This window comes from Chenopodium quinoa, unplaced genomic scaffold (genome assembly GCF_001683475.1).
Source record: "Chenopodium quinoa cultivar QQ74 unplaced genomic scaffold, ASM168347v1, whole genome shotgun sequence".
Lineage (NCBI taxonomy): Eukaryota > Viridiplantae > Streptophyta > Magnoliopsida > Caryophyllales > Amaranthaceae > Chenopodium > Chenopodium quinoa.
This window is the reverse complement of record NW_018744790.1, coordinates 1,803,130-1,830,436: the sequence shown is the minus strand read 5'-3', so window position 1 is coordinate 1,830,436 and position 27,307 is coordinate 1,803,130. Positions and strand designations below refer to the sequence as shown.

The 27,307-nt window shown below is 33.9% G+C and overlaps 1 protein-coding gene across 2 annotated transcripts; it reads left to right on the top strand.

The window, feature by feature from the left end:
• The first annotated feature begins 2,957 nt into the window (after positions 1–2,957).
• LOC110703944 (RNA pseudouridine synthase 7-like) lies at positions 2,958–27,297 on the top strand. Of its 2 annotated transcripts, none has more exons than XM_021881744.1 (12): positions 2,958–3,272; positions 3,365–3,408; positions 3,514–3,591; positions 12,918–13,018; positions 13,138–13,225; positions 13,669–13,747; positions 14,318–14,400; positions 18,258–18,323; positions 21,761–21,817; positions 25,185–25,310; positions 25,981–26,216; positions 26,837–27,297. In XM_021881744.1, the coding sequence occupies exons 1-12, from the start codon at positions 3,110–3,112 to the stop codon at positions 26,937–26,939; spliced, it is 1,224 nt and encodes a 407-aa protein (XP_021737436.1). In that variant the 5' UTR covers positions 2,958–3,109; the 3' UTR covers positions 26,940–27,297. The 2 variants fall into 2 exon arrangements, with proteins under 2 accessions (XP_021737436.1, XP_021737437.1); XM_021881745.1 differs by having other exon boundaries at positions 3,213–3,272; positions 3,502–3,591.
• The last annotated feature ends 10 nt before the right edge of the window (positions 27,298–27,307 follow it).

Here is a 27,307-nt window from a genome sequence, read left to right as displayed (position 1 = left end):
GCATGAATATTGTGATATACATAAGACCATAACTACGTACAATCGTGATTATCTTGTCCCTTTCGTTAATGATTCATGAATGGTTTATAAGTTATATATAAGACTAGTTGGCAGTTCCTTACTTTGTCCCTTGTTCTATTCGATTCGACATCAGTTCCACATCTATCAATGGTTGTCAAGTGCATTCACTCTTGTGTAAGGTGTATTGACACCTATATATGACCGCTACAATTGGGAATTTCATGCTCCAACTCGACATTAATAATGATTAGAGTAGTTTCATTTTGTATTTACCTAACATTTAAGTTGTATTGATTATTGTTGATTGAGTTGTACTGATTATTGTTGATTGAGTTGTACTTAGTTAGAAATGGTATAGTATACTTGTATGTAGTTTATAGGGTTTAATTTATACTTCCAATGTTTATTATTTTATTAATTTTAATTTTTTTTAGTTTCAACACTTCTCTTTTCATGCATCCTGATGAATTATTTCAATCACTAATATATTTAATTACCAATTGGTAAAAATTATAAATATTTGATATTAAAGTAGTATAAATCAAGACGAATCAAATAAGATTCCACGTGACTATATTTTTTCTTAGCTATAAATCACCAATGTTAGTCAAAGTGAAGCTAATTAATGAATAGTGTAAAATTCAAACTATTGTAAGTATTAAAAAAAACGGAGAAAGTATGTTATTATAACATACTTATAAGCAATTCATTTCGGGGTAACATTGAAGAATCTAGTAATAGTAATTGAATAAAATATATTATAGATTTTGAGCAAAATTAATGTTAGATTTTAAACTATGCAATTACACATGTACTATACTATTTTTGTGCCTATTTCTTAAAAAGAAAAAGTGAAATTCAATCTTATTCAATCAAGTAATTTAATTTTAATAAATATAATTTAAGTTTAGCAGAAATAAGGTTTTAAAAAATTGTTTCATATTGAAAATGAAAAATTTTAGGGCATGTCCACTTCAGCTTAATTTCAGTTCAGTTTAGTTCATTTAAGCTCCAATCAGTTCGGTTCAGTCCAATCAATACAATTTAGTTCAGTTCAACTCAGTTCAGTAAATGTGAACAGGCCCTTAGTTACAAATTGATTTCAGCTCGATAATAATAATATTATTTTGTAAAAAAAATATTTATTTCAATAAATATAATTTCAATTTAGTAAAAGTAAGTTTTAATCAATAAAAATCGATCACCTCACACAATAAGTATAAAAAGAGAATAGTATAATAAATTTTAATCGGTATAATTAATTGCAATTCAATAAAAAAAATACACCTATATCTTTTATTATTTACAACAATAAAGAAAATATTTCGCAAATAATAAGAAACGTTTCGGGCTCATTTGACATTGTTTAAACCAAAAACAAAAAAACATGAAAAAGGTGCTTCACTTTTCTTTTGTAAGTTTTTAAAATTATCATAATTTTAATAAGTTTAACTAATTTTTTTATTCATGATGTAACGTATATCATATAATTTAGGGAAATTCTCAATGGTGCTCTTAAGGTTTTTATTTTTCTCAATGGTAAACCACAAAAAATTAGATTATCTTTGGTAATCAATTATTTGTATTATTAATTCAATGGTGACATTAATAAGATTAATCTACAAATAGAAGCCTAACCATAGTTTACAAAAGGCAAATGACTAATATACCCTTGAAAAATCATATTTTCCTTTATTTTTTTAAACAATGAAAAAGAAAAAAATCACCCACCAGACCACTCCAATACTCCACCTTGCCCAACGCCCAAACCCGATCCACCTACCCCCGGCGCTGACCACTCCCAGACCTCCCTCCCCCGATGGCTAACACCAGCGCCGATTCCCTTCCCCTGTAGCGACGCCTCCTTTTCCTCTCTCTCGGATCCCCCACTCAAAACCCACAAAATCCGTAACCGTACTGAAACCTCCAATCAAGCAGCCTCGACCTCCATTGACAACCACCCCAGGCGCCACCCACCAACTGAAACCCTAGCTGGATATCGTCGACCAACACCCCCATTCCGTCCAGTCACCTTCGATCTACGCCTCTGGTCACCTGCAAATTTTTATTTCACCTTCCTAATCTGAAATTTAGGTCTAATAATCACTATATTTATATGTTCTACTAATCAAAAGCTAACCACGATCTCATTTTTGGGTAATTAATGAAGATACATTTGCAAACAAAAAAAATAAAGACTAATCTACAAATTTATCGCACATTTCTTTGATTTGAGATGGTGTTGGTGGTGTTAGCGGCGCCGCGAAAGAGAGAGGAAATGACTGCGAGGGTAGGAATTGGGTTAAGGGTCGTGGAAACAAGGGAGAGGGGGTTCTGTCTGCGCTGGGGAGGGGATCTTGGTGGTAGCGATCGGCGCCGGCCTTGAGCTGGGAGAGCAGGGGTGGCGGGGGGAAGGATTGTGGTGGTGGGTTTTTGTTAAAAAGGGATATTTCAAGGATATATTTTTTCCCAACCTTTTAAAACATTAACCATAGTTAATATTCTTTAAAAAACTTAACTAATGTTACCATTGAATCAATTTTATAAATTATAGATTACCAAAGATAATCTAATTTTTTGTGGTTTACCATTGAGAAAAATAAAACCTTAAGAGTACCATTGAGAATCTAATATATATATATATATATATATATATATATATAAAGGGGAGTTTTTTCCCGAGTTTTTAGAGAGCCACGTAGGATCTAATTTTCTCAGCGCGCCATGTAAGATTATAAATCTTAGTAGTAGCCAATTAAATAAAAGATTATTAATTTCTTTTAGAATTAAATAATTTAAATGCCATGCAAGCAATATTGGCGAATGATATTTTTAAGTTTAAATTAATTTAATATTAGGAATTTTATCTAAATATATAATAAATTTTAGGCTCATAAATACAAAAAAAAAACATTATTTAAAAAAAATCAAAGAAACCGTGCATCGCACGGACTTCATCTAATTTCCTTATAATTTAAAAAGTTAAAAATCAATAAACAGAAAACCACATTGCTGAACTAGGCCCGCTAGCCCGTAACAAGCACCGGTAAAATAAAAACAAGACCTCGACTGAGCTCTTACTTGAGAAATGAAGAGAAAGAGAGGAGAGAGACAAACCGAGCAGCTCGAAGAAGAAGCAACAGCAACAGCTACAGCTACATCCGCCATTAGCACCACTACTAACGACATGAACATAGTGTGGCAAACTCCTGCTAATCCTCCTCTTCGCGATGATTACATTTGCCTTAACGGTAAACATAAACCCTCCATTCAATTTCAATTCATTTTTTTTGAATTTTATGTGACGTTTTTCGTCAATTTGGCGCCAATTTTTTGTTCTCAGGAAGGCGACATGTGAAGCCGTATTACTTCGAGTTCATCTGCCATGTTAGTTATTTCTGAATTTCATTTTGAATTTTTTACTGAGATTATGAAATTCAATTGAAATTGAACTAAGTTTTTAATTTTAATGATATTTAGGGTTGATTGCAGGTGAAGAATCGTTGGGCGGGGAAAACTATAGTGGATATGTTTTCTGAGGAATTTAAAGGGCGGAATCATGATTACTATGTAAGTAAAGAATCTCAATTGGTACTGAATGTTTTTTATGAGAAAATCTAATGGAATTGAAATAATAAAAAAAAGTTATATTACGCGTTTCCATTATTAGTTGTTTGGTATACGCAAGGAAAGGAATTGCTTGTATCGATTTGAGGATTGGGGGCTTGGAAAGGGTGACAAATGATTGGTAATGGTTCTTCTTAGGAGGTAGAGTGTGTTAACCTAACTATCATACCAAACAATTGGTAACGGAAACAATGATTTTGACTCAATTTTTACTTGAAAACGCTATACCATACGTGCTCTTAGGGCCTGTTCCGATTGACTGAATTCACCTGAACTGAACTGGACTTATTAATTAATGATTTTTAACTACGGATTAGTGATATTTGATTATTTATTGATTATTTATTACTATACATATGTGTATATACAAATGTACATATTAAAATATTTACGAAAAATATACTATATAATTATAAAATTTATGGAAAATATATTAAAAACTTGAAATCTCTAAACATTTTAAACACATATACTATTTAATTTAAAAATAAAATAGTATTATGACAAAAGAACACAAAACACTTACATGTATCTAACCCATTTGAACAATGAATTGTATCAATATTATTATTATTATTATTATTATAAATTATTGATTATTATTATTTATTGATTATTATTATTATTATTATTGTTATTATTATTATTATTATTATTATTTATTGATGATTATTATTATTATTATTTATTGATTATTATTATTAGTATTATTATTTCAATTATTAGTATTATTATTATTATTTATTACTTATTGATTATTATTATTATTATTGTTAATATTATTATTATTATTATTATTATTATTATTATTATTATTATTATTGTTGTTGTTGTTGTTGTTGTTGTTGTAATAAGAACCTAAAAGAATGAAATTTGGCTTTATATCATTAGCAATATCATTAGACATAAATTAAGAGCTGAACTGAACGGAAGAGAACAAGCCCTTAGTGTGCGTTCATTTGGATTGTTTGCACTTTTTTGTTCGGGAACATGGGACTTATTAACAGCATTTCTGTTAGAATTTAGAAGTAATTGTTAGGCCAGATTAGGGTTTCTCAGGATGCGTGCTATGCACGATTTTGGAATACTCCTATTCTAAGGTTTAAAATAACTTTAAATAAGAGCATTTTGGTAATTTCTGTATTTAACGAATGTGGGCCCGTAGGAGGTCCAAACAAGTGTTACAGCTAGCAGTTTAATGACATATAGTTGAATTATTCTGGCAAGGTTGCAGTTGGAAAAGAAAAAGAAAGTGTTTAAAATGATGCCTTCTATACCCAAGAGGCCAAGACATTGTAAACTTTTTACTTGGTGATTTTGTCCTTGTATGTTACATGGTAAAAACATAACATAGGCGGTATAAGTCTATCAAAACAATTATATTGATCAGATAAGTAGCTTATTGCAACCCCCCCTATTATATATTAGGGAATATTGATTTGAAGAACCAGGCTCTTGCCATTTCTAAGAGATGCTATATTTAACTAAGGTACGCTCTTGCTTTGACGTTTGATGCTCAATACCCTAGATTTGCAGCATCTTTTCATAATTTTAAAATGTTATCAGTCCTCTTTTATTTAACAATAGCATTGAGCTATTTTTGAACGTGTGTCTTAAAGGTTTGATAACAAATTGTAGTAAACATTAGTTTTACTACCCATAAAACTTGTCCATGTACTTCTTGTATAGTTCTACACACATTGTGTGATCTATATGTATACACATAAATGATGTGTCTACATAGTGCATACTGTATACACACAAACACATACATACACATGTAGGTGAGGGTGTGCACACATAATTAATGTCTACATTAGCGCATATTGTATACTCACACACACACACAAACATGTGGGTGAGGGTGTGCACAAATAGACCAACATCGTACTGGACCTAACACGACTAGACTGGTTTCTAATCCATGTAAACAAAAGAATCCGAGTTACTGGTATAAACTGGAATTTTCCACTTCAGACTAAAACTTTATGTCTTTTCAAGTGTTATACCTTGATTGACACATATGACAATATATTTTTGCTGAAATTATTTTTATTGAATCTCTATTATATTTCTTCTTTACATTTACTGAATTTTATTGAACTGAAATTATTTTTACTGAACTGAAATTATTTTTGCTAAACTGAACTTATTTATATTGAATATTATTTTTATAAGGTGAAGTGAACAGGGCCTTAATCTTAAAAAATACTTGCTCTGTTTTTTTAGTTGACACCTTTCTATTATCACGCTTGGCAACACATGTTTTAACGATTAGTATCTCTAATTATCAATATTGTAAAATTATAAAAAGTGGATATTAATAAAATATACATTGAAATGATTCAAACAAGATCTCGCATGAATATGTTTTATCATATCTATAAACCACAAAAGCGAGTCAAAGCGTGTTGTGTGACTAGTGTAAAAGTTAAACGGCGTAATGGAGGAAGTATATAAGTTAGACATAAAATTACTTAAGGATATACAGTGGTGTTAAAAAATTATTGAAAACAGAATGATGTGAGGATATAAATAATATAAATAGTAGCGTGGGAGAGTGGGGATGAATGGATGATGAGAGGAGAAAGATAATATGAATGTAGTAGTTTGCTATAAGAGGAAGTCTAACACTTAAAAAACCTGTAGAGCGTACCTTTTTTTAAAAATTTTTTGGGCTTCCTGTGCCTTTTTCTTTCTTTTCCTCCTTAAATTTTCTCTCTTCTTTATTCTCTATCCTCATTCATTCTCTCTTTTCTTAGCAATTTACATACTTTCTTCCTTTTCCCTTCTCTCTTCATATTACCTCCATCAGATCTCTCGTCTTCTTGATTTCTTCTTCCACAGTGGAGCCAAATCGAGCCAAATCATTGGCATTATTCTATTAGGTATTTTTTCCGTTTCATATTAGTTTACCCATTTCTTTAGGCACATTTTCCAATGCATGATTTCAAATACTAATATCTTCAACTATTAATCCGCAAGCATTATAAAGAGTTTATATGTAGTATTATGAAAATACACATTGAGACGAATTTAACAAGACCCCACATGATTTTGTTTTCTCTTAAGTATACATCACAATTCACAAAAAAGAAGTCAAAGTAACATATGTGAATAGTGCTAAAGTCAAAACGTGTCAAATAATAAGAAACGGAGGAAGTATTTATGTAATTTATATGGTGTATTCAGTAAATATGTAATGCAATTGTGAAGTTTTTGTTGGGAAAGATCACAAATAATCTTGCAGCGGAAATAATATTTACTTTCCCTTTGTATATAAACAATATAGGTAACAATAATATCTCTATAATATAATAGATTAACTCACAAAGTGTTTATAAAATATGAACTAATATTCGATGGTATACTCTCAAATTTAAATTGTGTTTCCATTTATCCAAAATAATGTGATACAAATTCTATCTCAATTTACTACTAACAATTAATCTGATTACACATTTATAATCACCCTGTAACTAAATAACTAATGATGCAAATTATTGTTGTATAATTTGCCATTGGTTATTTCTTATTTAACTACCACTCTTCTTCTTTTTCTCTCCTTTTATTTCTTATACTCCGCAATTTCTTCTTTATTTGTTTTTAGCAAACTCCAAATAAGGAGAAATATTATCCAACAAATCTCCCCCTTTCGACTTATTAGGAGATTATTGATAAACCCGCTTCATTTCAACAAACATCAAGCTTTTGCAGGGTCAATGTTTTTGTCATCATATCTAAACCATTGTGGTTGGTATGAATCTTTTCCAAATGCAACAGCTTGGCTTCAAAGACTTCTCGTATCCCATGATACCTTACGTCTATATGTTTGGAACGGGCATGGAAAGTAGGATTTTTCGCCACATGAATAGCACTTTGGCTATCACAGTAAAGTGAATACTTATCTTGTTTAATCCCTAACTCTTGTAGGAAATTCTTCATCCACAATATCTCTTTACAAGCTTCCGTTGTTGATAATGCAACACATTTCTGTAACCTAGACTGCCATGATATAACTCTCCCTGTAAAGTCCAGTCCATATAGCCTGATACTGACTTTCGCGAATCAACATCATTTGCCATATTTGTGTAACCTTTTAACACAGGATCTCCTTGACCAAAACATAAGCACATTTTTGATGTGCCTAGTAAATACCTTAGAATCCATTTAACACCTTCCCAGTGCTCTTTTCATGGATTCGGGAGAAACCTATTGACAACACCTACCAAATAGGCAATGTCTAGACATACATCAAACTACCAACTGCACATGAATAAGGAACTTTATCCATCTCTTGTCATTCTTTCTCACTTGTAGGACATTGTTGAGAGCTCAACTTAAAACGACTTGCAAGTGGAGAACTTACTGGTTTAGCCTTATGCATATTAAACCTCTCGAGTAGCTTCTCAATATATGTTTCTTGTGACAACCATAACTTTTTATTTTTCCTGCGTGAGATTTTTATGCCTAGTATCTGTTTTGCTGGTCCTAATTCTTTCATGGCAAAGAACTTATTCATTGCTTTTTCAAGTTAGCTATTTATTGGTGTCGCGACCAATTATTAACATATCATCGACATAAAGGAGTAAAATAATATAATCTCCCTCTACAATTCTTTTTATGAACACACAATGATTCGATGTCGTCTTGTGATACTTATGATCCTTTATAAAGGATTCAAATTTTCGATACCATTCACGCGGAGCTTGTTTTAAACCATGCAAGATCTTATTCAAACGACATACCATGTGCTTTTTTCCTTCAACCTGGAATCCCTCATGTTGTTCCATAAATATTTCTTCTTCCAAATCACCATGTAGGAAGGCTGTTTTCACATCTAGTTGCTCAATTTCTAAATCCATGCATGCTGCCATGCCGAGAACAACTTGTATTGATGACATTTTCACCGCCGGTGAGAATATTTCTTCAAAGTTAATACCTTTCTTTTGACTAAACCCCTTCACAACCGGCCTTGCTTTGTATCTTGGTTGTGGATTATTATCTTCACTCTTCAATTTGCACCCACTTATTCTTGAGTGCTGGCTACCATATTTGGTAGCTGTGCCAAAGCAAATGTATGATTCTCATGCAAGGATCTTATTTCATCTTGCATGGCTTCAATCCACTCTTTTTGGTGAATATCTCTTAAAGCCTCATCATAAGACTCTAGCCCTCCACCTTCAGTCAATATAGTCACCATTAGCAAATTTTGCTGAAAGCCGTCTATCACTATTAGACCTTCTTAACTCTAGTGGTGATGGTGGTTGATTTTCTTGTTGTGTTATCTGTTCCACATTCTCATGATTATCATCATAATTGTCAATGTCGTGAGGATGATTTTCTTGGTTTATTTCTCCCCCGTGATCATCAACTACACCCGGGGAAGGAACTGGATTCACAATTATAGGCAATTCTTCATAGGATGTTGTAGATTTTCCCAATTCTTGTATGTCTTCAATGGTTTGATCTTAAAGAAGACGACATCTCTACTTCTAACAATCTTTCTTTGAGAAGGACTCCATAACCTATAACCGAACTCATCTTCAGGATAGCCAAGAAAAATACATTGTTTTGTCTTGCTATCAAGTTTTGATCTTTCATCCCTCGGGATTGAACAAAAGCTCTACATCCAAACACCTTTAAACATTCATAATTTACTTTTCTGCCCGACCATATCATTTGTGGAATTTCACCAACAAGTAGAACTGAAGGAGATAGATTGATCAAATGAAGTGCATTTTTAACTGCCTCCCCCCGAAATGATTTGGGTAATTTTGCGTGAGATAACATTGAACGAGCTTTTTCAGTGATCGTACGATTCATCATTTCTGTTATACCATTTTGTTGAGGCGTTTTTGGGATAGTTTTCTCAAACCTTTATCCCATATTTCCTGCAATATTCTTCAAATGGGCCTCTATACTCACCACCATTATCAGATTGTTCATCTTTTAATTTCATGCTAATTTCTTTCTCTACTTTTGCATGAAACTCCTTGAACGTATCAAGGACTTGGTCTTTACTTTTCAAAAGATAGACCCATACTTTCCTAGAATGGTCATCAATAAATGTGACAAAATAAGATGCCCCACCAAGAGATTTTTCTGTCATAGAACATACATTGTCATAGAACATACATTTGTGTGAATCAAATCTAGAACTCGTGGTCTTCTAGATGGTGGGTTTCTTCGAAATGAAACTTTGTGTTGTTTTCCAGCTAAACAATCAACACAAGATTTCAAATGAACATCCTTTAAAGGAAGGAGTTTCTTTCGAGTGAGGATTTGCAATCCCTTCTCACTCATATGTCCGAGTTGTTTATGCCATAACTCGGTAGAACATTCTTCGGCTATATTCAACTGTGTGTTTGAGCTTCCCATTTGTAACATAAAGGGTTTGTTGCTTCTTTCCATGAGCAATGATTATCGAACCTCTCGACAACTTCCACTTTCCATTAGAAAAGTGATTTGCATACCCTTCATCGTCAAGTTTGCTTGAGATCAAATTCAACCTTATATCCGGAACATGTCTGACATCGTGTAGTGTTAGCATGCACTCTGCATTGGTTTCCAAGCAAACATCTCCAATACTAATAATTTTGGAGGATCCATTATTTCCCATCCTCACAAAGCCAAGATCGTTGCTAGTGTAAGATGTGAAGTAATCTTTGTTTGCAGTTAAATGATATGAAGCACCTGTATCAATCACCCAACTACAATCTTCATTTGTAAGGTTATAACATGAATCATCACTTGCAAAATAAACTTCATCACCACAAACTGCTGTAGCTATGTCATTTTTCTTGTCTTCATTATCACTACTCTTGTCATTCTTTGATCGCATGTCCCTCTTCCATATTCGACATTCACTTTGCTTATGTCTTGCCTTATGACAATAAAAGCAAATGAACCTCTTCTTAGATTTTGATCTGCCTCTTGTTTTATCTTGACTTTGGGAGCCTCTAAACATTGGTCTCCCTCCACTTTCAGCAATGTGTGATTCAGTTTGATTATTTGTGGAGGCAAATTCTTTTCTTCTAGCTTCTTCATTGAACAAGCTATCTTTCACCATGTCAAGGGTGAGTTTACCATTCGGAGCCGAATTTAACGAGATAACAAGAGTTTCCCAACTATCGGGTAATGAGCTAAGGAGTAATAAGGCTTGGACTTCCTCATCAATAGTCATGCTAACATTTGTTAGCTGATTAACAATGCCTTGAAATTCATTCATGTGTTCTGCCATATTTTTATTTTCTTTGTATAGAAGACGAACCAACATTCTCACCAATGTAGCTTTATTTAAAGCTGTCTTCCTCTCATACATTGACTCAAGCTTTTTCTATAGCTTGTAGGCATTGGTATCATTAGCAACATGTTGAAAAATACTTTGATCAATATCTTGTCGTATCAACCCGACTGCCTTTTGATTCTCCAATTTCCATACATCTTCGGTTTTACTTTCCGGTTTATTTTCTTCCTCGATGGGTTTATACAAATCCTTACATTAAAGAATATCGTCCATTCGAGACTTCCACATGGAATAATTGGACGACGTCAATTTGATCATTCCAGATAAGCTTACCATCGAATCTTCCATTTTGTTTTATACAACATGTATGTCTGTAACCGGCTCTGATTCAGACTGTTGGGAAAGATCACAAATAATCTTGCAGCGGAAATAATATTTACTTTCCCTTTGTATATAAACAAAATAGGTAACAAATATATCTCTATAATATAATAGATTAACTCACAAAGTGTTTATAAAATATAAACTAATATTCGATGGTATACTCTCAAATTTAAATTGTGTTTCTATTTATCCAAAATAATGTGATACAAGTTCTATCTCAGTTTACTACCAACAATTAATCTGATTACACATTTATAATCACCCTATATAACTAAATAGATTTGCTATATCATATACTTTGTATCTAGTTAGGGCTTATGCTTGCCTAAAATAACAAAAAAAGGGCCTTTAATCCTTTATCATATAAAACAGGTTTAAACCTGAGCAGACCAGACAAAAAAAGTCCTGTCCAGTGGGACAGTTTTTTACAAGTCCGGTCTTTTCTCTTCAAAATAGATGTTTTCGGTTCTAGTTCAAATCGTGTTCGCTCTGATCCGGTTTTGGACCGGTACACGGTCCTAATTGCAGTTTGTTGCTGTTTAATATATAAAGGCGGTATATTCTTTTTTTAGAGGCATAGAAATGAATTTGTTCCCTTTTGCCAACCTACAAACTCTTACTTAGTCCACATAATTGAAATTTCTACCTCTTTCCCCAATGTTGGAACTAAATTACATTTTGCACTTCGTATGTTCAGGTTCTGCATAATGCATTAAATTATTAAATTAAAAATAACAAAACCAGCAATAATATTTTTCTAACTTCACAAATTTGCAAAACTCTTGTTGTTCTTATCTTAATGCTGCTAGATTGTTTTTTCTTTTTGTTTATCCTTATTTACTTCTGATTATACTTCCTGAGGGAGGAGTTAATTTGGTTACACTTCATCTTTGTTTACTAAAAATTTTAAAAAAAATATCATTTTAGATAAGGAGGCTACCTAAGTTTAATTCACATTATTTTAGATAAGGGGGTTACCCAAGTTCAATTCACTACTAATTTAAGTTTAATAATCTCTTATTAATCCAGAGAAGCATTATTTTCATGTGAAAAGATTAAAGTCTTAGATGCCTGTGAAATAGGCTGTAGCAACTAACGTAACACATATGCTTATCTGGATTTGGTCTCTGCAAGTTATGTTATAAATGTATGAAAGTGGCCCGTGAATTATGCTAGGAATTAGCATGGTTTCTGACATGATTACAGCTCTAACTATGGCAGAAATTAGGGAAGAAGAATGCTGATGATGTTGATAATATGTGACTTACACTAATTGAGTGATATTTCCACTTTCGAGAGGTGGATTCTCTCCTAATTTGAGCTTTCGAGAGGCTCACTCTCTCCCTATAACAAACCTCAATAATATTCAACATATCCTTATTCCTCCTAAGAGGCCTATTTATAGAAAAACTCTCATACAAAAAACTCTAACTTATTCCCCAAGTCACTACAAATAGACTCTGACTAACATGCCCTCCCCTTAATATTGATTCCTTGCAAATTAACACACTTAACACACTTAGTGTGTATAACTTCTATTTCGATTTATTCCATACTATGGTTTGTATTGCACTCTATGTAAGATCATTAGATTATGAGGACTTAGGAGGCTTATTGCTTGGAGTTGGTTCTGCAGGAGAGAGCTGTTAAATGTGGAAGAATACAAGTTGATGGAAAAAATGTCTCTATTTACTACAGACTTAAACCATCAGAAAAGATCAGCCACTTTGTCCACAGGTTAAATTTGCAAAAACTCTCTTAAAATGACCTGTTTCATATTTTTGGTGATGGACACCATTGTTCTTATACTGCTATATTAAGTCCTATGTAGTAATTAATATTACAAAAGTTTGTAGGCATGAACCACCTGTAATGGCCTGGGATGTCTCGGTTCTGCAGGAAGAAAAAGATGTGGTGACTGTCTGCAAGCCGGCTTCTGTTCCGGTAAGTCTTAATATTGCTATTTTCGTTTGTAAACTACCCTTCTGCATGGGAAAAGCCTCAGTTTTGAGGTGAATATTATTCACTTGAGAGAAGTGAGACTTAGAATGTGGAAGCTCTTAGGACTTGTTACATAAGTGCATATCTTGGTTGTGGGTTAATGTTTTATATCCATTTATGAAATTTATTATTCTTCTCTTTAAAATTTTGGGATCTTTTTTTATGATTTGTGCATGTTGCTATCAATTTCAGAGATGGGTTAGGTCTTGATATTTTATGTTTACACTGTCAGCATGGACTTTGCACTTGTTTGTTGCACACTTAGGGAGATTCTAAGAATTATAGAAGGCCTCGTGTTGTTTCAAAGAGCAACGTCTTTCTTTTTTAGCAGCTTATATTCATATCATAGTATTATTATAGTTATGTTTTCGTTCTTTTTATCAAAGGTTCATCCTTGCGGTCAATATCGGAAGAACACGGTTGTGGGAATTCTCGAGGCGGAACATGGTTTGGCCCCACTATTTCGTATCCTAATTTGTGTTTTTGCTTTCTCTTTATTTATTATATTAACTAGTGTGTGGCCCGGGCGTTGCACCGACTTGCTACTTTGAAACATAATGTTAGTAAAGAAAAAGAGTATTTTATAAAATAATTTTCCATTGCCTTGGAGTTGTTGAAGTTATTCTCTTTATTCATTTTTTATAGGCTACTTAATTATTCTTTTATCCATTGTTGTGCTTACTTAAAACATATTTATTTATGTAGAGGACATAAATTACTATTGGCTAAGATGGTAAGTAATGTGATCTTATATTCACGAGGTTCAATGTTCAAATCTTGTAAGATGTTTTTATCTCATTAATAATGACATGGATTAAATGTTGCAAAAATGCTAGTCGTGGTGACTTGGCGTAATGCTAGTGCAGATCTACATGGCATATAAACAATTTTAGGTATGCTTTTTAATATATAAGTATAGATTACAATGCTTATTGTGGAAATTTATCTTCTGTAATTAAAGAGCCAGATTCCTAGGCATAACTAGTCAATCTGTGTGTTATGTTAACATTTGAAAGCCTTGACAATTAAGTCCAGCAATACATAGGTTGGATCGACTCGTCTCTGGACTACTGATATTGGCCAGAAGCTCATCCCAGGCTGATAATTTCAGACAACAGGTAATTTTTGCATTGATATTACTTATTATTGTTATTAATTACTTTTGAACTTGGTACACTATGCCTGTATTTCACTTTAGAACTTGGCCAATCAGATGGACTTATGGCTGTGGATTGTGGACTTCTGAATTTTTATGATTTGATCTTTATTAGTTTGGTGCCTTAAGTAGCGGTACATTAATTTTAATTCATTTCAGCTCAGCTCCAATAAGTTCAGTTCAGTTCTTATCTTAATTTCCTTCTCTCATAAAATATTCAGTTCAGTTCAATTCTGCTCAACTCAGCTCCAATAAGTTAAGTTAAGTTCAGCTCAGCTCAATTCAGTCAATCAGAACAGGCTCAGCCATCACTTTTCTTTTTGAAGCAATATATTTGAGTCACTGTCTCGTTTATTCTGTACCAGAAGTTGTTTATTTAGGAGGTAAGTAGAAGTTTAAGTGCTGTAGGGATATAAAAAGGAATAACTAGATAAGATTACTGTAATTCAAATGCTGTCCAAAATACATCACATATGACATTTTAACTGCTAATTCTAATTCATGATAACTCTCTTCTCAAGCTGATCCAAGTATCGAATCCAACTTATATTTGGCTAATTCAAGATAAATCAGTCCAACCCAATATTTTAAGAATTAATTTTGTTTGGGCCTATGCAGTGTCATGCTTTTCATCTTTGTCAAATTTATCCTTGCCTAATAAAAACTCTACAATTGTACATTGTACCCTTTGTCATAAAGGAAAGTTAAACACGATGTCTTTTGGCTACCTTGTTTTAAATGTTTTGTAAAGATTGATTCTAAGGACTTTGCAGGTTAGTTTTCAAGATAATGTTGTATATCTGAACTTATAATATGGAACTATTAATCAACATATAAAAAAGCTCACAGCCCGGGTCCTGCTGCTCCTAGGAGCACCTTGGGTACGAAAAAGTCTGGTGTCAAATTATAGCAGTGCACCTCAGTTATGCTTCAAGTGTGCCTTGAATGCTCCTCATGTTCTTTAAGAAGTGGAATTGACGTTAATAAAGACCTCAATTCAAACACTTAACTAAACCAAAACTTAAGTATAGTGGCCAAGTACAGGTCAAGATCCACAAGGATTTAACTTGAGCTCATGAGTCTAAGCTAGATCAAAAATGGGTAAGTTGGATCGTCTAGGAACTTTACACTAGCAAGATATGGTGCATGACATTTAATACAGAGGAAGTTCTAGTGGGATAAAAGGATCTGTGACTCACCACTACATGTACATCAGGAGGAATAGGGGAGATAAGGATGGGGTGTGGCTTTTAATGAGCATGAACATTCAAGAGCATGACTTAGATAGCAACACACATGCTCGGTAGTTCTATCTTAAATTCCTCTCTTGAATCACAATAACATAACTTAACTATAATCATGATCCCATGTCAATCATAAGCAACACAAACCTTGGAAAGTTATCCACATCAATTTTACAATGTGTGTTTGCAGGCTAATCAATAACTCAACCACTAATTAGGGAGCCCTAGCATGTGCTAATGCTGACACCAATACAAAATTAATCAATTGATAGACTCAGAGAATTTTAAGCACAGAAACATCCTTCAATCTCTTAATTAACCTCAGGCATGCATTATTGGGTAACTTGGGTTTCACCCTACCCTACCTAGAATACTACTCACTTGCATATTTAGGTGCACTTGAATTGCAGCGGTAGACATAACTAAAGTAAATTAAGGTTCAAAATCTTCAAATATCATGATTGTTATGGTGAACACTTTTATACTGACTTCTACTTAATAAGAGTTGCACAAAGAGAAATTATGAGTTAAGTAACCTAAATCTTCTTCCATATAAAAAACTTTTAATAAGCAGTCATAATATTATGTGATCAATCACAAATCAAGCTATGGGTAGGCTAAGATTAGAGATTTTTTATTGAAATGAACAAGCATAATATAAGAAAGGATGAAAGAAAGCTATCTAATATCTATTGTTACTTCATAAACCTTCAAAAGTTGAGTACAAAGATGATCATCGATTATGATGAGATAGAGACCTAACATTATTGGTGTGTCTTTTAGAGCTTAATCTTTTGAACATTCACTGAAACCTTTTTTTCATTTAGCCCGAATACAATTCTACTGAAGCAAACTGATTTATGTTAAAGTGAGTCTAACATTTGGTTGGAGTGTTTGTATAAGTTAGTAGCAATCATGTGACCAGATTTGATGAATTGTTGCTGATTCTGTAAACACCGAGGGGAAAATAATTTTTGGCTTTGCATCAGAACAGTTGATGCTTGGATGAGATGAGAATTTATAATAAGGCTCAAGGCACACACTGCAGCAATAAGGATCCTTTTGTATCTTAGGTGCGCCTCAGTGTGCTTGCACTTAAAATAAAATTTTAAAATTTTGGTGAAAGAAAAAGTGCCTCTTTGAAATTGCCTCGTTGAGATCAATACAAGCTCTTGACCCCTATTCTCGGGGCGCAATTTGTGCCTCATTATTTTTCTTGAAAAATGATACTGATACAGTATGCTATCTTCACATGCCAGCATCTTATCAGCCAGAAATTCCATTGCAAGGTCTGCACTCATTCAACCACCCACAAGAGAACTATAGTAAGGGAGAGTTTCAGTCTGGAAAAAGTAAAACAAAAGGAAGTATTGAGGCTGGAAAGTTAGTGGATTGGGCTTTTAAAGGAATTGGAATTCGGACGGCTAAGTGATACAGCTGTGCAGATGTGTAAATGACAAAGATGCAAATTTTTGTGTGTTGGAATTAATATTTTCTTGAAAGGACAAGTGCATATGTATGAACTATACTTGGATCTATATCCACCCTTGCATGTTTTAAGGAATTTAAACCAGAGTTGAGAAGAAGAAATTTAGGAAGGAAACATAATATGCAGGAACAAAACCAGAAAAAGTATTCCAACAAGGTCTAAATTTTACGAAAAAAATAATGAAGAAAAGGCAGTTCTATGAAAGTAAATAGCAATTGTTGCTAAGTAAAAAATAATAAAGGCAACTAAAAATAGATGTTGGTATTGAAAATAAGATATGATCATTATACCCCTTTACATTCACGGAACTTCAAAAGTTTATCTAACCATTGAAATATAGTCTATATTTTGATGAAAAATTGTATAAAACTAATTTTATACATGTAGTGATTGGGCCTCCTTAGGCCCTAAGGCAGTTTCGCACCTGATAATATGTAAATATATGCTCATTTCTAGTACTAATTAATTTGCTTAAAATAATGACACACAAATATCAAATATTATTTCATGCCCTCTTTGCCCCAAAATTTGAGCTAGGCATATAATTTGGGAAGGAGCCAAGGAGGTATTATATTCAAAACTATACAAGTAAAATTGGATTAATAACAGTCAGTAACCTTGAAACATCTATTCCCTTAAATTTCCCAATAAATTTTATACAAGTCATCAATGCAATCAACTAATAGCTAGACAAGACCAGTAGCTTTTGAAATTAGTGATAGAGTGGAACTTGTGCAAGACATTTCCTCTAATAGACTTATTGACTACTGCTTGTAGAGATAAAAGTGTAAAACAAATTATACAATGCTTAAATTAATCACCAATTTGCTGAGGTAGGTTAATAACACTCTTGGATTTATTGCTGCATGCATGGTATCCTTTCTTTTGTTTGTGAAGTTATCTTTCCTTAATATGAAACCTTGGGTATCTGAAAGTAGGAGTTCATGTACAATTTTTAAATATATGTAGTTCATACACGTATTGGTTTAGAACTTTGGCCTTATTTGTCTGGATTTTCATTATAAGACATGTTATGCCAGTGTGTTTGTTAATTATTTTGCTAATTATTGACCTTCTGGTTTTCAGATTGAAGCTGGACTTGTGAAGAAACTGTATATTGCAAAGGTTGTAGGGGTATTTCCAGAGGGTGAGGTACTCTTTACATCAATCTCTTTAATTTATAATTTATCAAATAGTTTTGAAGTTTTCAAACAACATGATCTTGTATAGTTGTATTAATGAAATGGATAAGTTCTGGATTGGACAGCAAGATTGTAGTAGGATCTGATCCATTATCTCTTGACAATTTAACATTGCCATTTATCAATGTTGTGAGAGATGTAGTCCACTAATGTCTAGGTTATTTAATGCCTCATCTCTTTCACCCTTTCTTCTCATTTTTGTGGTCCACTTACATAGTTACATTAAAGATGTAACTTTGGGGATTCTGGAATCAGCTTAGCAATGACATGGCCCATATTGAATTTATGAAGATCATTTTGCATCATGATTGACTTGTAGTGGCTTAACTCTATGCGCCATAAGGTGACCATGAGGGCGTCCATGTGGTGAAAGAACCTGCCTTGTACCGTCCCATCTAAAGTGACTACAAATGAGGATCACGGTTGGTCAGGGCGGGGGTAGGGTAAAAGAGGGGATATCTTCCTCGATAGGAAGGAGGTAGCTCACTTGTTAAGTTTTATTAGTGTGAAGCCTGAAGCCTTCTTACCCTGAACATCCCAATGCATCCTCTGTGGTTGGCCTAGGCCAAGTCAAACTGAATGCAGCTGGAACAGCAGAGTGGTCGGTCTTTACAAAGCCCACTTTAGCATGCGATGTGGGTGATTAAGCCATCCAAGTAGATTTTTAATTTTTTTTAATTTTTTTTCAAATTTGTGTGTGTGTGTGTGTTTGTTTTGGGGGTGGGTGGGTGGGGGTGGGGTTGGGGTAGGGGATAGGGACCCTAGTCGTTTATCGAAGGTGCAAGGCTAGATAATAGGTGATATTCATTTTTTTTATTGCTTTGACCCCATATAGAAGAATACAATTAATCAATCTATTAAAATTTGAATTGTGTTAATTGTGAGTAATCGAATCATATTTCTATGCTTAATCAAATCTTTATCTTCTTAATCCTTCTCATGAATAAGCTATTTTCATTAGGCAGCCTTCTAACGATTTTTAGGGACATCTATTTTCTCTTTGCTATATCATGTTGTTAGCCTTGACTATTCTTTAAATTTTTAGCTACAATATTTAATACAATTGAGCATCATTAATTACTCGTGTTTGGTCCACTTAGGGAGCTTAGTAGTGGTGCTTAAGTAGGAAATTATAAAAAGAAGGTTGTGTTGGTTGGAAAAGTTTGAAACAAAAGGATTTTGGTTTTGTTAAAAGGTAGAAGATTCATTACTAGTAGAAATGTAAAGTAAACAAAAAGAGGAAAACAAGGAACTTGTTAATTTTTTAGTCAACCTAGTCACCCGATCGAGCTAGCTTGCCTTACCGGATTGGGCCTGCATGACAAACCAAGTGGAAACTGAAAAGTTCCTTTGCCCAACTGGATTGGCCCGCCAAGGCATGCATAAAGGTGGAAAAGTCTCATTGAAAATTGATATTTCAGCCCATTGCATCCAAAAGCAACCTCAAGAGTCTGATGTCTTTCGGTTGTGGTCCAAATGAATAAAAAAGCAAATTCAAGTACACCAATTATTACAATAATAAAACAATGCTACATAAACACTAGAAAGCACAAGAAGAGCACAATTGAGGTCAATAGTAGACAGGGGGCAGGTCAAAACTCTATAAAATTGACATATCAACATCTCAATTTGTTTTAACACTCTAGTTTAAAGGCGCAATATTTTATCATTCATTTTACTACTTCAATAAAGATTTTGAAGAGTATCCAATGCTTTTTAGGAACTTGTTGCGCTAGCAACTTTCTCAAACATATCATCAACAACTTTCACTCGTATATTATCAACTTTCTCAAACACATCACAGTCATAAGTGCACTTTGATCTTTTTTCCTCTTGTTTTTCAAAGCTTCTTTATAGGTTTTGTTTAATTTAGCCTATCCCATTTTCAGCAATCTCCCAAACTCATTGTGCATCAATAATTGTTTTTATGCAATGTGACCAGTTATCATAATTTTCTGTTGTGAGTCTAGGATATTGAAAAGCTATGACATTATTATTCTGTTGCCATATTCTATAAACTAGCTGTGATAGCAATACATTAGAAGTATATTGAACACTCACAAATACTTCACACAATATCATCGAGAGGAAAATATGCACGTAAAATAGTTCTCATGTAAATCTCTTAATATGAGAAACTGCAGTAAATTACATCATACACGTTGTTATAATGCTACCACCTAACTGTTTGACAGACACCGTATTTATCCTTAACAATTTCTCTGTCTTAATTGTAGTAAATGTCAAGTTTTGTTATTTTCAACATTTACCCTACTGCCTGCAGTTAAACTGTGTTTGTATTGAGTCAAGTTTAGCTGTTATTGATATGCTTGCTATTTATTTATTGAGCCTGAGTTGCATCATTTCCTTATTACTGAAAAAACGTTCATAATCTTATATGTGAAGGTGGCCATCATAGTGGCATTATATGGTTTGGAATTTGTGTGTAGTCACTTGTGCATATTGGTTTGGTTAAGAGGGTACCTTTTAATTGACCCTCCTACCACCCACCTTTCCAATGGACTCTCACTTGTCATTTGGTTTCTGAACCCGTGTCTACACAAGTACTCCTTCAGTTTTTTATTTATTTATTATTTTTTTAATTGCCCCATTTTGTCTTTTTGTACTATTTACATAGTCTCAATGTATAGTCAGTCTTTGAAGATCTTTTTTCAAAAAATAGAAATAAAAAATTATTGGCCAACTCATTAAAAAAAAAAAAAAAAGAGAGAGAAAATATTATACGACACAAGGATATGCGCATGAAGTTAGTAACATGTGTACTTGACTCTTGGCCATGTAATTGGACACTTCAAACTACTTTCATATTTCAACCAAAGTGAGGAGAGTGAACAGAAAAAAGAGTCTTAGGAGAGCGCAATATACTTACATGGAGTAGTTCTACTTTTCAGCAATACTTTAGTGACAATCTTTCTTTTCCTCTCTTCTTGGCTGCTCAGCTTGTGGGGCTGGGATATAGGGTTAAACTCTGAAATGGTATTATATGTGATATAATAAGACTTTAATGTTTAACACTCAGAGTCTTGGCGACGTAGGCTGAGGGACACAAAATAGGTTATGCTAGTTGTTTTTGCTGTCTTATCCTTGCATTGAAGTTTGCTGTTTGTTTCAAAGATTAAGACAATCACAGAGGTTGCACAAGTCTCATGCAGTCATGCCTGTATCCCTAGATATATCATCCTCTGTGCTCCATAGACAATCAGACAAAGATAAAGGAACAGAAAGATCTCACTTCCACTGTTTATAATAGTTATGATGACAAATCTGGCGCAATTTTTATAAAATATTCTATACTTTTGAATAACTATTGCTTTGATAATTATCTATATTTCTATTGATTTGGCACAATTGGTTTATCTTTTGCAGCAAGTAGTTGATGTAAATGTTAATTATGATGCTCGAGAAGGAAGAAGTACTGTGGAGGTATGATATTTCTCTAAACTATTGAAATTGTATGATAAAAAAAGTTTGATGGATTCGCAGTAGAAAGTTATGTGAATAAGTTTATGACATGGCCATAAGAAAAATATCATATATCTTAGATCTCATGGCTATGACCTGAAGGCCTTGTTGGCGCAATGCTTTTAGCAGGATCAGTTAGGCTTTAATAGCAATATGATGGTGGGGGATATAGGAGAACAGTGTTGGAATAAACGAAAAGAGGGATCTGGAAGACTGAGGAGGAAGAATGCAAAGAAATCAGGATAAGAAGAAAAAATTGGGAATACCAGATAATTTATCTTTTAGAAAATTTTTGGTATTTGGTACCTCAAAAATGGGGGGTGTTGAATTTTGGTATCCCTTTTTAACTTTATTTTACTTTGGTACCCATCAAAGTTAAAAAATATAGGTTTTGGTACTTCTGTCCAACTTCTGTTAAATTGTTCTAGGCGTGCGCGGTGGTCGTGGTGGCTGTGGCGTTCACGATGGTGGTTTCGGTGGTTTTGCTAGTTGTTTTGTGCGTTATGATTGGTGGTATTTGCGGTGGTTTTGTTTGTTGGTTGGTATTTGCGTGGAGATAGAGTATTTGCAGTGGTTTTGTGGTATTTGCGGTGGTATTTGTGTGTTGCTGCTGGTTGTGCGTGTTGTTGTTGTGGTGTTATGGTGGTTTTGTGTGTTGTGTTGGTGGTATTGCGGTGTTGCCGCAATAAAAGGGGCAGCGACACAAGAGGTTGTTGATGCGGCTGATGTTGTGGGGTTGGTGGTGCGTTTGGAGGTGAAGGGGTGGTTTTCGGGGTCGCCGGTAGCCGGTACGGGGAGGGGGAATGGCAATGTAGTGGCCGAGGAGGAGGAAGGGGTGGCTGGGAGGTGGCAGGAGTATGGTTGGGCCTCACTACGGCAAACTTAACAGAAAATAGACAGAAGTACCAAAATCTATATTTTGTAACTTTGATGGGAACCAAAATAAAATAAAGTTTTAAAGGGGTATCAAAATTCAACACCCCCCATTTTTTAGGTACCAAATTCCAAAATTTCCTATCTTTTATTAGCTTGAGTAATATCATTCTTGAATTTGGAATTATTGTGGACTAATTCAAAATAGCTCATCAAACTGGTCCCTCTTGTTTAAAAGTAGCTAACAATTGTAGCATCTGATTACTAAATTGGTAGGTTCTGATGGACTTAGCCTTTTACTCTTTTAGCGACTGGTTTGGGATGGATGCATACTTCTGACCCTCTTTAGTTACCTTACAATGGATGGTAGCCTCTTTAGAATTAAAAAAAAAAAGGAAAAATTGACATGAATATTATGACCTTTACCCAATCCGCCGTAAATAAAACCACCTTTTGATAATCTCTCAATAAAACGACCTTTGACATTGATCTTCCAAAAAAAGGACGAAACTGGTTGGTAACCTGTTTAATGGGTTAGCATGACACGTGTCACTTTGTAATTGGTAAGTTTTTATTTATTTATTTTTAAAATTTTATTATGAATAAATTGATTTTAATTATAAAACAAAAAACCAATAACCCCCAACAGCCACCTCCCACTCCGTCACTTGCGACTACCCACCACCTTCCCGGAATTCCTACACCGACCACCCTGCCTGAAACCCTTTCTCCAACTACCCACTTTGCCCCCACCAACTTGAAACCCCAATCCCACCACCACTAGCCCAAAATCTTACCCACCGGCCATAATATTGTAATTGCTTGAAACCATTAAAAAGGGGTGGAGAGGGGGAGGGTTTCATAGATTGGCGAGGGTCGGGTTGGAGATGGGAGGGTTGGCCGGTCTGGCAAGGGTTTGGGTTGCACGGTGGGCAGGAGAGGACTAGTGGGGGGGGGGGCTGATGACGCTGCGAGGGCCGATGATAATGGCGAAATATCAGCTGAAAGGGAGGATTTAAAGATGGTGTTGGTGGTGGGGTGGCTGGGCTGGTGGGGTTTGGTGTAGTGGTCACTAGTCAAGTAGTCAGTGAAGAGCTTTCATGGCAAGGGGGTTTGAAGAGCTTCCATGGCATGAACAGTTGAACGGTGAAGGGGTGGAGGTGATTTTTTTTTTTGTTAATAAAAAAAATCAAAATTCCCAAATTTGATTTTAATTTAATTTTATATAAATTGATTTTTTTTAAAAAAAAAAAGAAATATGTTAAAATTGAAATTAAAAATTCAACTAATCATAATGTGACATGTGTCCTTCCTCAACCTATTAAACAGGTTACCGGTTTTTTATCCTATTTATGGAAGATCAGTGTCAAAGGTCGTTTTATTGGGGGATTATCAAAAGGTGGTTTTATTTGTAGCGGACCGAGCAAAGGTCATAATATTTATGTCAATTTTTCCAAAAAAAAAAAGGGTTTGGTTGTAACTAGGACTATATCACAACCGGATCAAAAATTGGAAAGGACTGGAATTGGAATCCGGAATTCCGGACCATGCACAACCAGACCAAAAACTGGAAAAGGACTGAATTTTTTTATAAGGCTCACAAGATCAAATGGCTCATAGTATCAATTTTTTTTGGGAAAAACGAATGCAAAGAGTGAAAATAAAGTTAAAAGCAACTTACTGCTTTTCTTATTTAACATCTAAGAACAACGTAAATGCCAATATATAGGCTACAAACATATATAACGATCAAATAAATAGCAACTAACACATCCACTAACAACCTGTAATTTGTTAAACAAACGTATGTTATCAGGCTAAAATCAACCAACTTATAAACTATTTTCTAAGAATAAGATGCATCTATCCACTAACTTTGAAGCATAATATTTAACATTATGGATTTGAATGGAATATTTGTGTTTGGTTGAGCATTTTAATTTGAAGGACTTGATGGGGATAATCCGGAAATTGGTGGAGGAAAACCTAGTGCTACATGTTAATAAAGAGATGAAGTGGGTGATATTCATGGAAAGAATCCCAAACAAGGCATAAGAAGTTATTAGGAATCTCACATAGAGGGGAAATCAGAGTTACAATGGAGAAAGAAATAAGAAGACGATGTTTGAAAATCTAACTCATAACAAGAATAGGTACATTCTATAAGTAAAATTTACTGATTTAGTCTTGAGTGGCAGTTGCTTGCATTTTCTTGGCTATGAATCTCTGAAGTGGTCCTGCAGATCCTGCTCTGAGAAATACTTATCTCATGTATTTTTATTTTTCTTTTGTTTCTTTTTTTTAAATGTTTTGTTGCTTGTTATATGATGATTCATCTTTCCAAGTCACGCTTACATGTAAATTTTTGGTTGGTATACAATTTTAGACCCTCGTTGTATCTCATTTCAAGTGGTTTACCTCCACAATATCTTTACTGATTTCTTTGATTATTTAGGTTGGAGATGATGCTGTAAATGTAAAACTGAAAGGAAAGACTGCTTCTACAAAGTTTAAAAGAATAAATACTAATGGAGATCAAAGCATTGTCTTCTGTGAACCCTTCACTGGCCGAACTCATCAGGTTAAATAGAGTATTGTAACATAACAGTTATAGTTTTACGCAGTGATTGTGTCGGATGCAATAACGTTTTCTACCAAGCTCAAGCTTGTCATCTATCTTCTATTTCATTCACCTCATATTTTATCACTTTTATGGTGTTATTTTTACTATCAAAGTTCATTATCATCATGTTAAGATATATGTGGAACTCGAAAAGCATGCTCTTTTGAATTTATGAATTATAAGCTTTAGAATATTAATTTATTACGTTGACCATCTATAATATATAATTGGTGAGGGTCTGATCACTATGCTTGGAGGTGATGGGCCTGTAATTGTATATACTCCGTATGTGATATGTGAGATGTGATGAAAAGTGTTGTCAGAGTATTCACACTTTTTTTTATTTTTATTTATTTTTTATTATAGCATTTAATAATAAAATTGTTTTAATCCAATAGTGTAGGAGTTCTTGGATTTGTTTGCTACAAGATTGACCTAACCTATCCATCTTTGAAGTTGTAGGCTTGTAGCATGTAGAGTTGTAATTTCGATTCTAACCATTTAAGATAGTTGATCTAGTGAATTGAATAGTGTAAATTAGTTTTCCTAGCTTGTCTGTGTTGCTTCTTTGCACAAGAAATCTAAATATATATTGATTTTGTTGATTCAATTTTCACCTGTTTGCCAGATACGAGTTCATCTCCAGTATGCTGGTCACCCAATTGCCAATGACATGCTCTATCTTGGTAAATCAGTTGGTCGGCGTTCTACTGAAGGGAAAAGTGCTGATAGAGTAGCTGCCCAATTGAGGGATTCTATATCATCCAAAACTTCTGAAAACAATGAACAGCCAGAAGAAGAATTCTTCACAGATTTTGATATGGATCCTTTGTGTACACATTGCCCAAATTTGGCCCCTACAGGGTAAGAATTGTTCTTGTCAATAATTTTTAGGATAAGCTTACCTCTGAAATATGCTGCTAAGAGGAAAGCAGAAGGGGAATTGTTTATTGGTATTAATGTGCATAGTAAGTGCTGCTGGAGCATCTAAACTAGAAATAATGCAAATAGAATTTTGCTGCATGAGAGTGGTTGGGTGGTGTGTGTGTGTGTGTGGGGGGGGGGGGGGAGCGGTTGCAATATGTCGCATGAGAGCCTGAGTACTTTCTCATAGGACCAAAAAGCCGCTTATGTATTTACTTAATAGAGAATATACCCATTTTCTGAAAATTGGACCAGCCTTCACAAGAAAAATTATCAACTAGACCTCTGCAACCTAGATAATTTTTCATTATCCATGACATGTTGCTTAGGAGAGTGAAAGAGTTTAATTTATTTCCGGTTCCTTTGTAAATGTTTTTTGTATGTTTTAAATATGCTATTTGTATACATGTCTTTATTTAAGTACTGAGTTACTGACTTTCCTCTATTGCAGGTTTTTTTTTTTTTTTATTTTTTTTTTTTTAATTTAATATTTACAACTATATTGTTTTATTTTGATGGTATTTTACTTTGATGATAATGCTGTGCTCCTTTTGCTCAAGGTACGACGGGCTTGAAGAGGGGTTATGGCTTCACTGCATAAGGTACACTGGACCTGATTGGACATATGAGTGCCCATATCCAGATTGGGCAAAACTTGATTGATAATGAGTGGTCCATATCTAAAAAATTACTCGTGTTTTTGAGAGCTTGAAGCTGGCAATTTCCTACGAACTAGTCAAGTTCAGAGCAGTTAACTTTTGAATTTTTCTGCTCTGTCCTATAGATTCTGACCAATTTTATACTCGGTATATTGATATTCAACTATTGCTTCATTGATTATTTTTTTCCAGATTTTACTGTATGGATAACTATTGTTTGAGTGTTTTACAGTGTTCAGCGTTACAGAATATATTTTTCTTTTGTATATTGCCAAATCGCATGCCAACTTAAATCTCATCAGGCAAGCACAAGTGGAAGCTTTAATAAGCTTTGCGCTTGACACACAGTGCATATTCTTTTTCGCATGATTC

Bases quoted from the DNA above. Each gene is read 5' to 3' on its own strand.
- LOC110703944 (XM_021881744.1), top strand. From the start codon at position 3,110: ATGAAGAGAAAGAGAGGAGAGAGACAAACCGAGCAGCTCGAAGAAGAA. The intron at 13,019-13,137 runs GTTAAATTTGCA...AAAAGTTTGTAG, and splicing joins ATCAGCCACTTTGTCCACAG to GCATGAACCACCTGTAATGG. The intron at 21,818-25,184 runs GTATGATATTTC...TTGATTATTTAG, and splicing joins AAGGAAGAAGTACTGTGGAG to GTTGGAGATGATGCTGTAAA.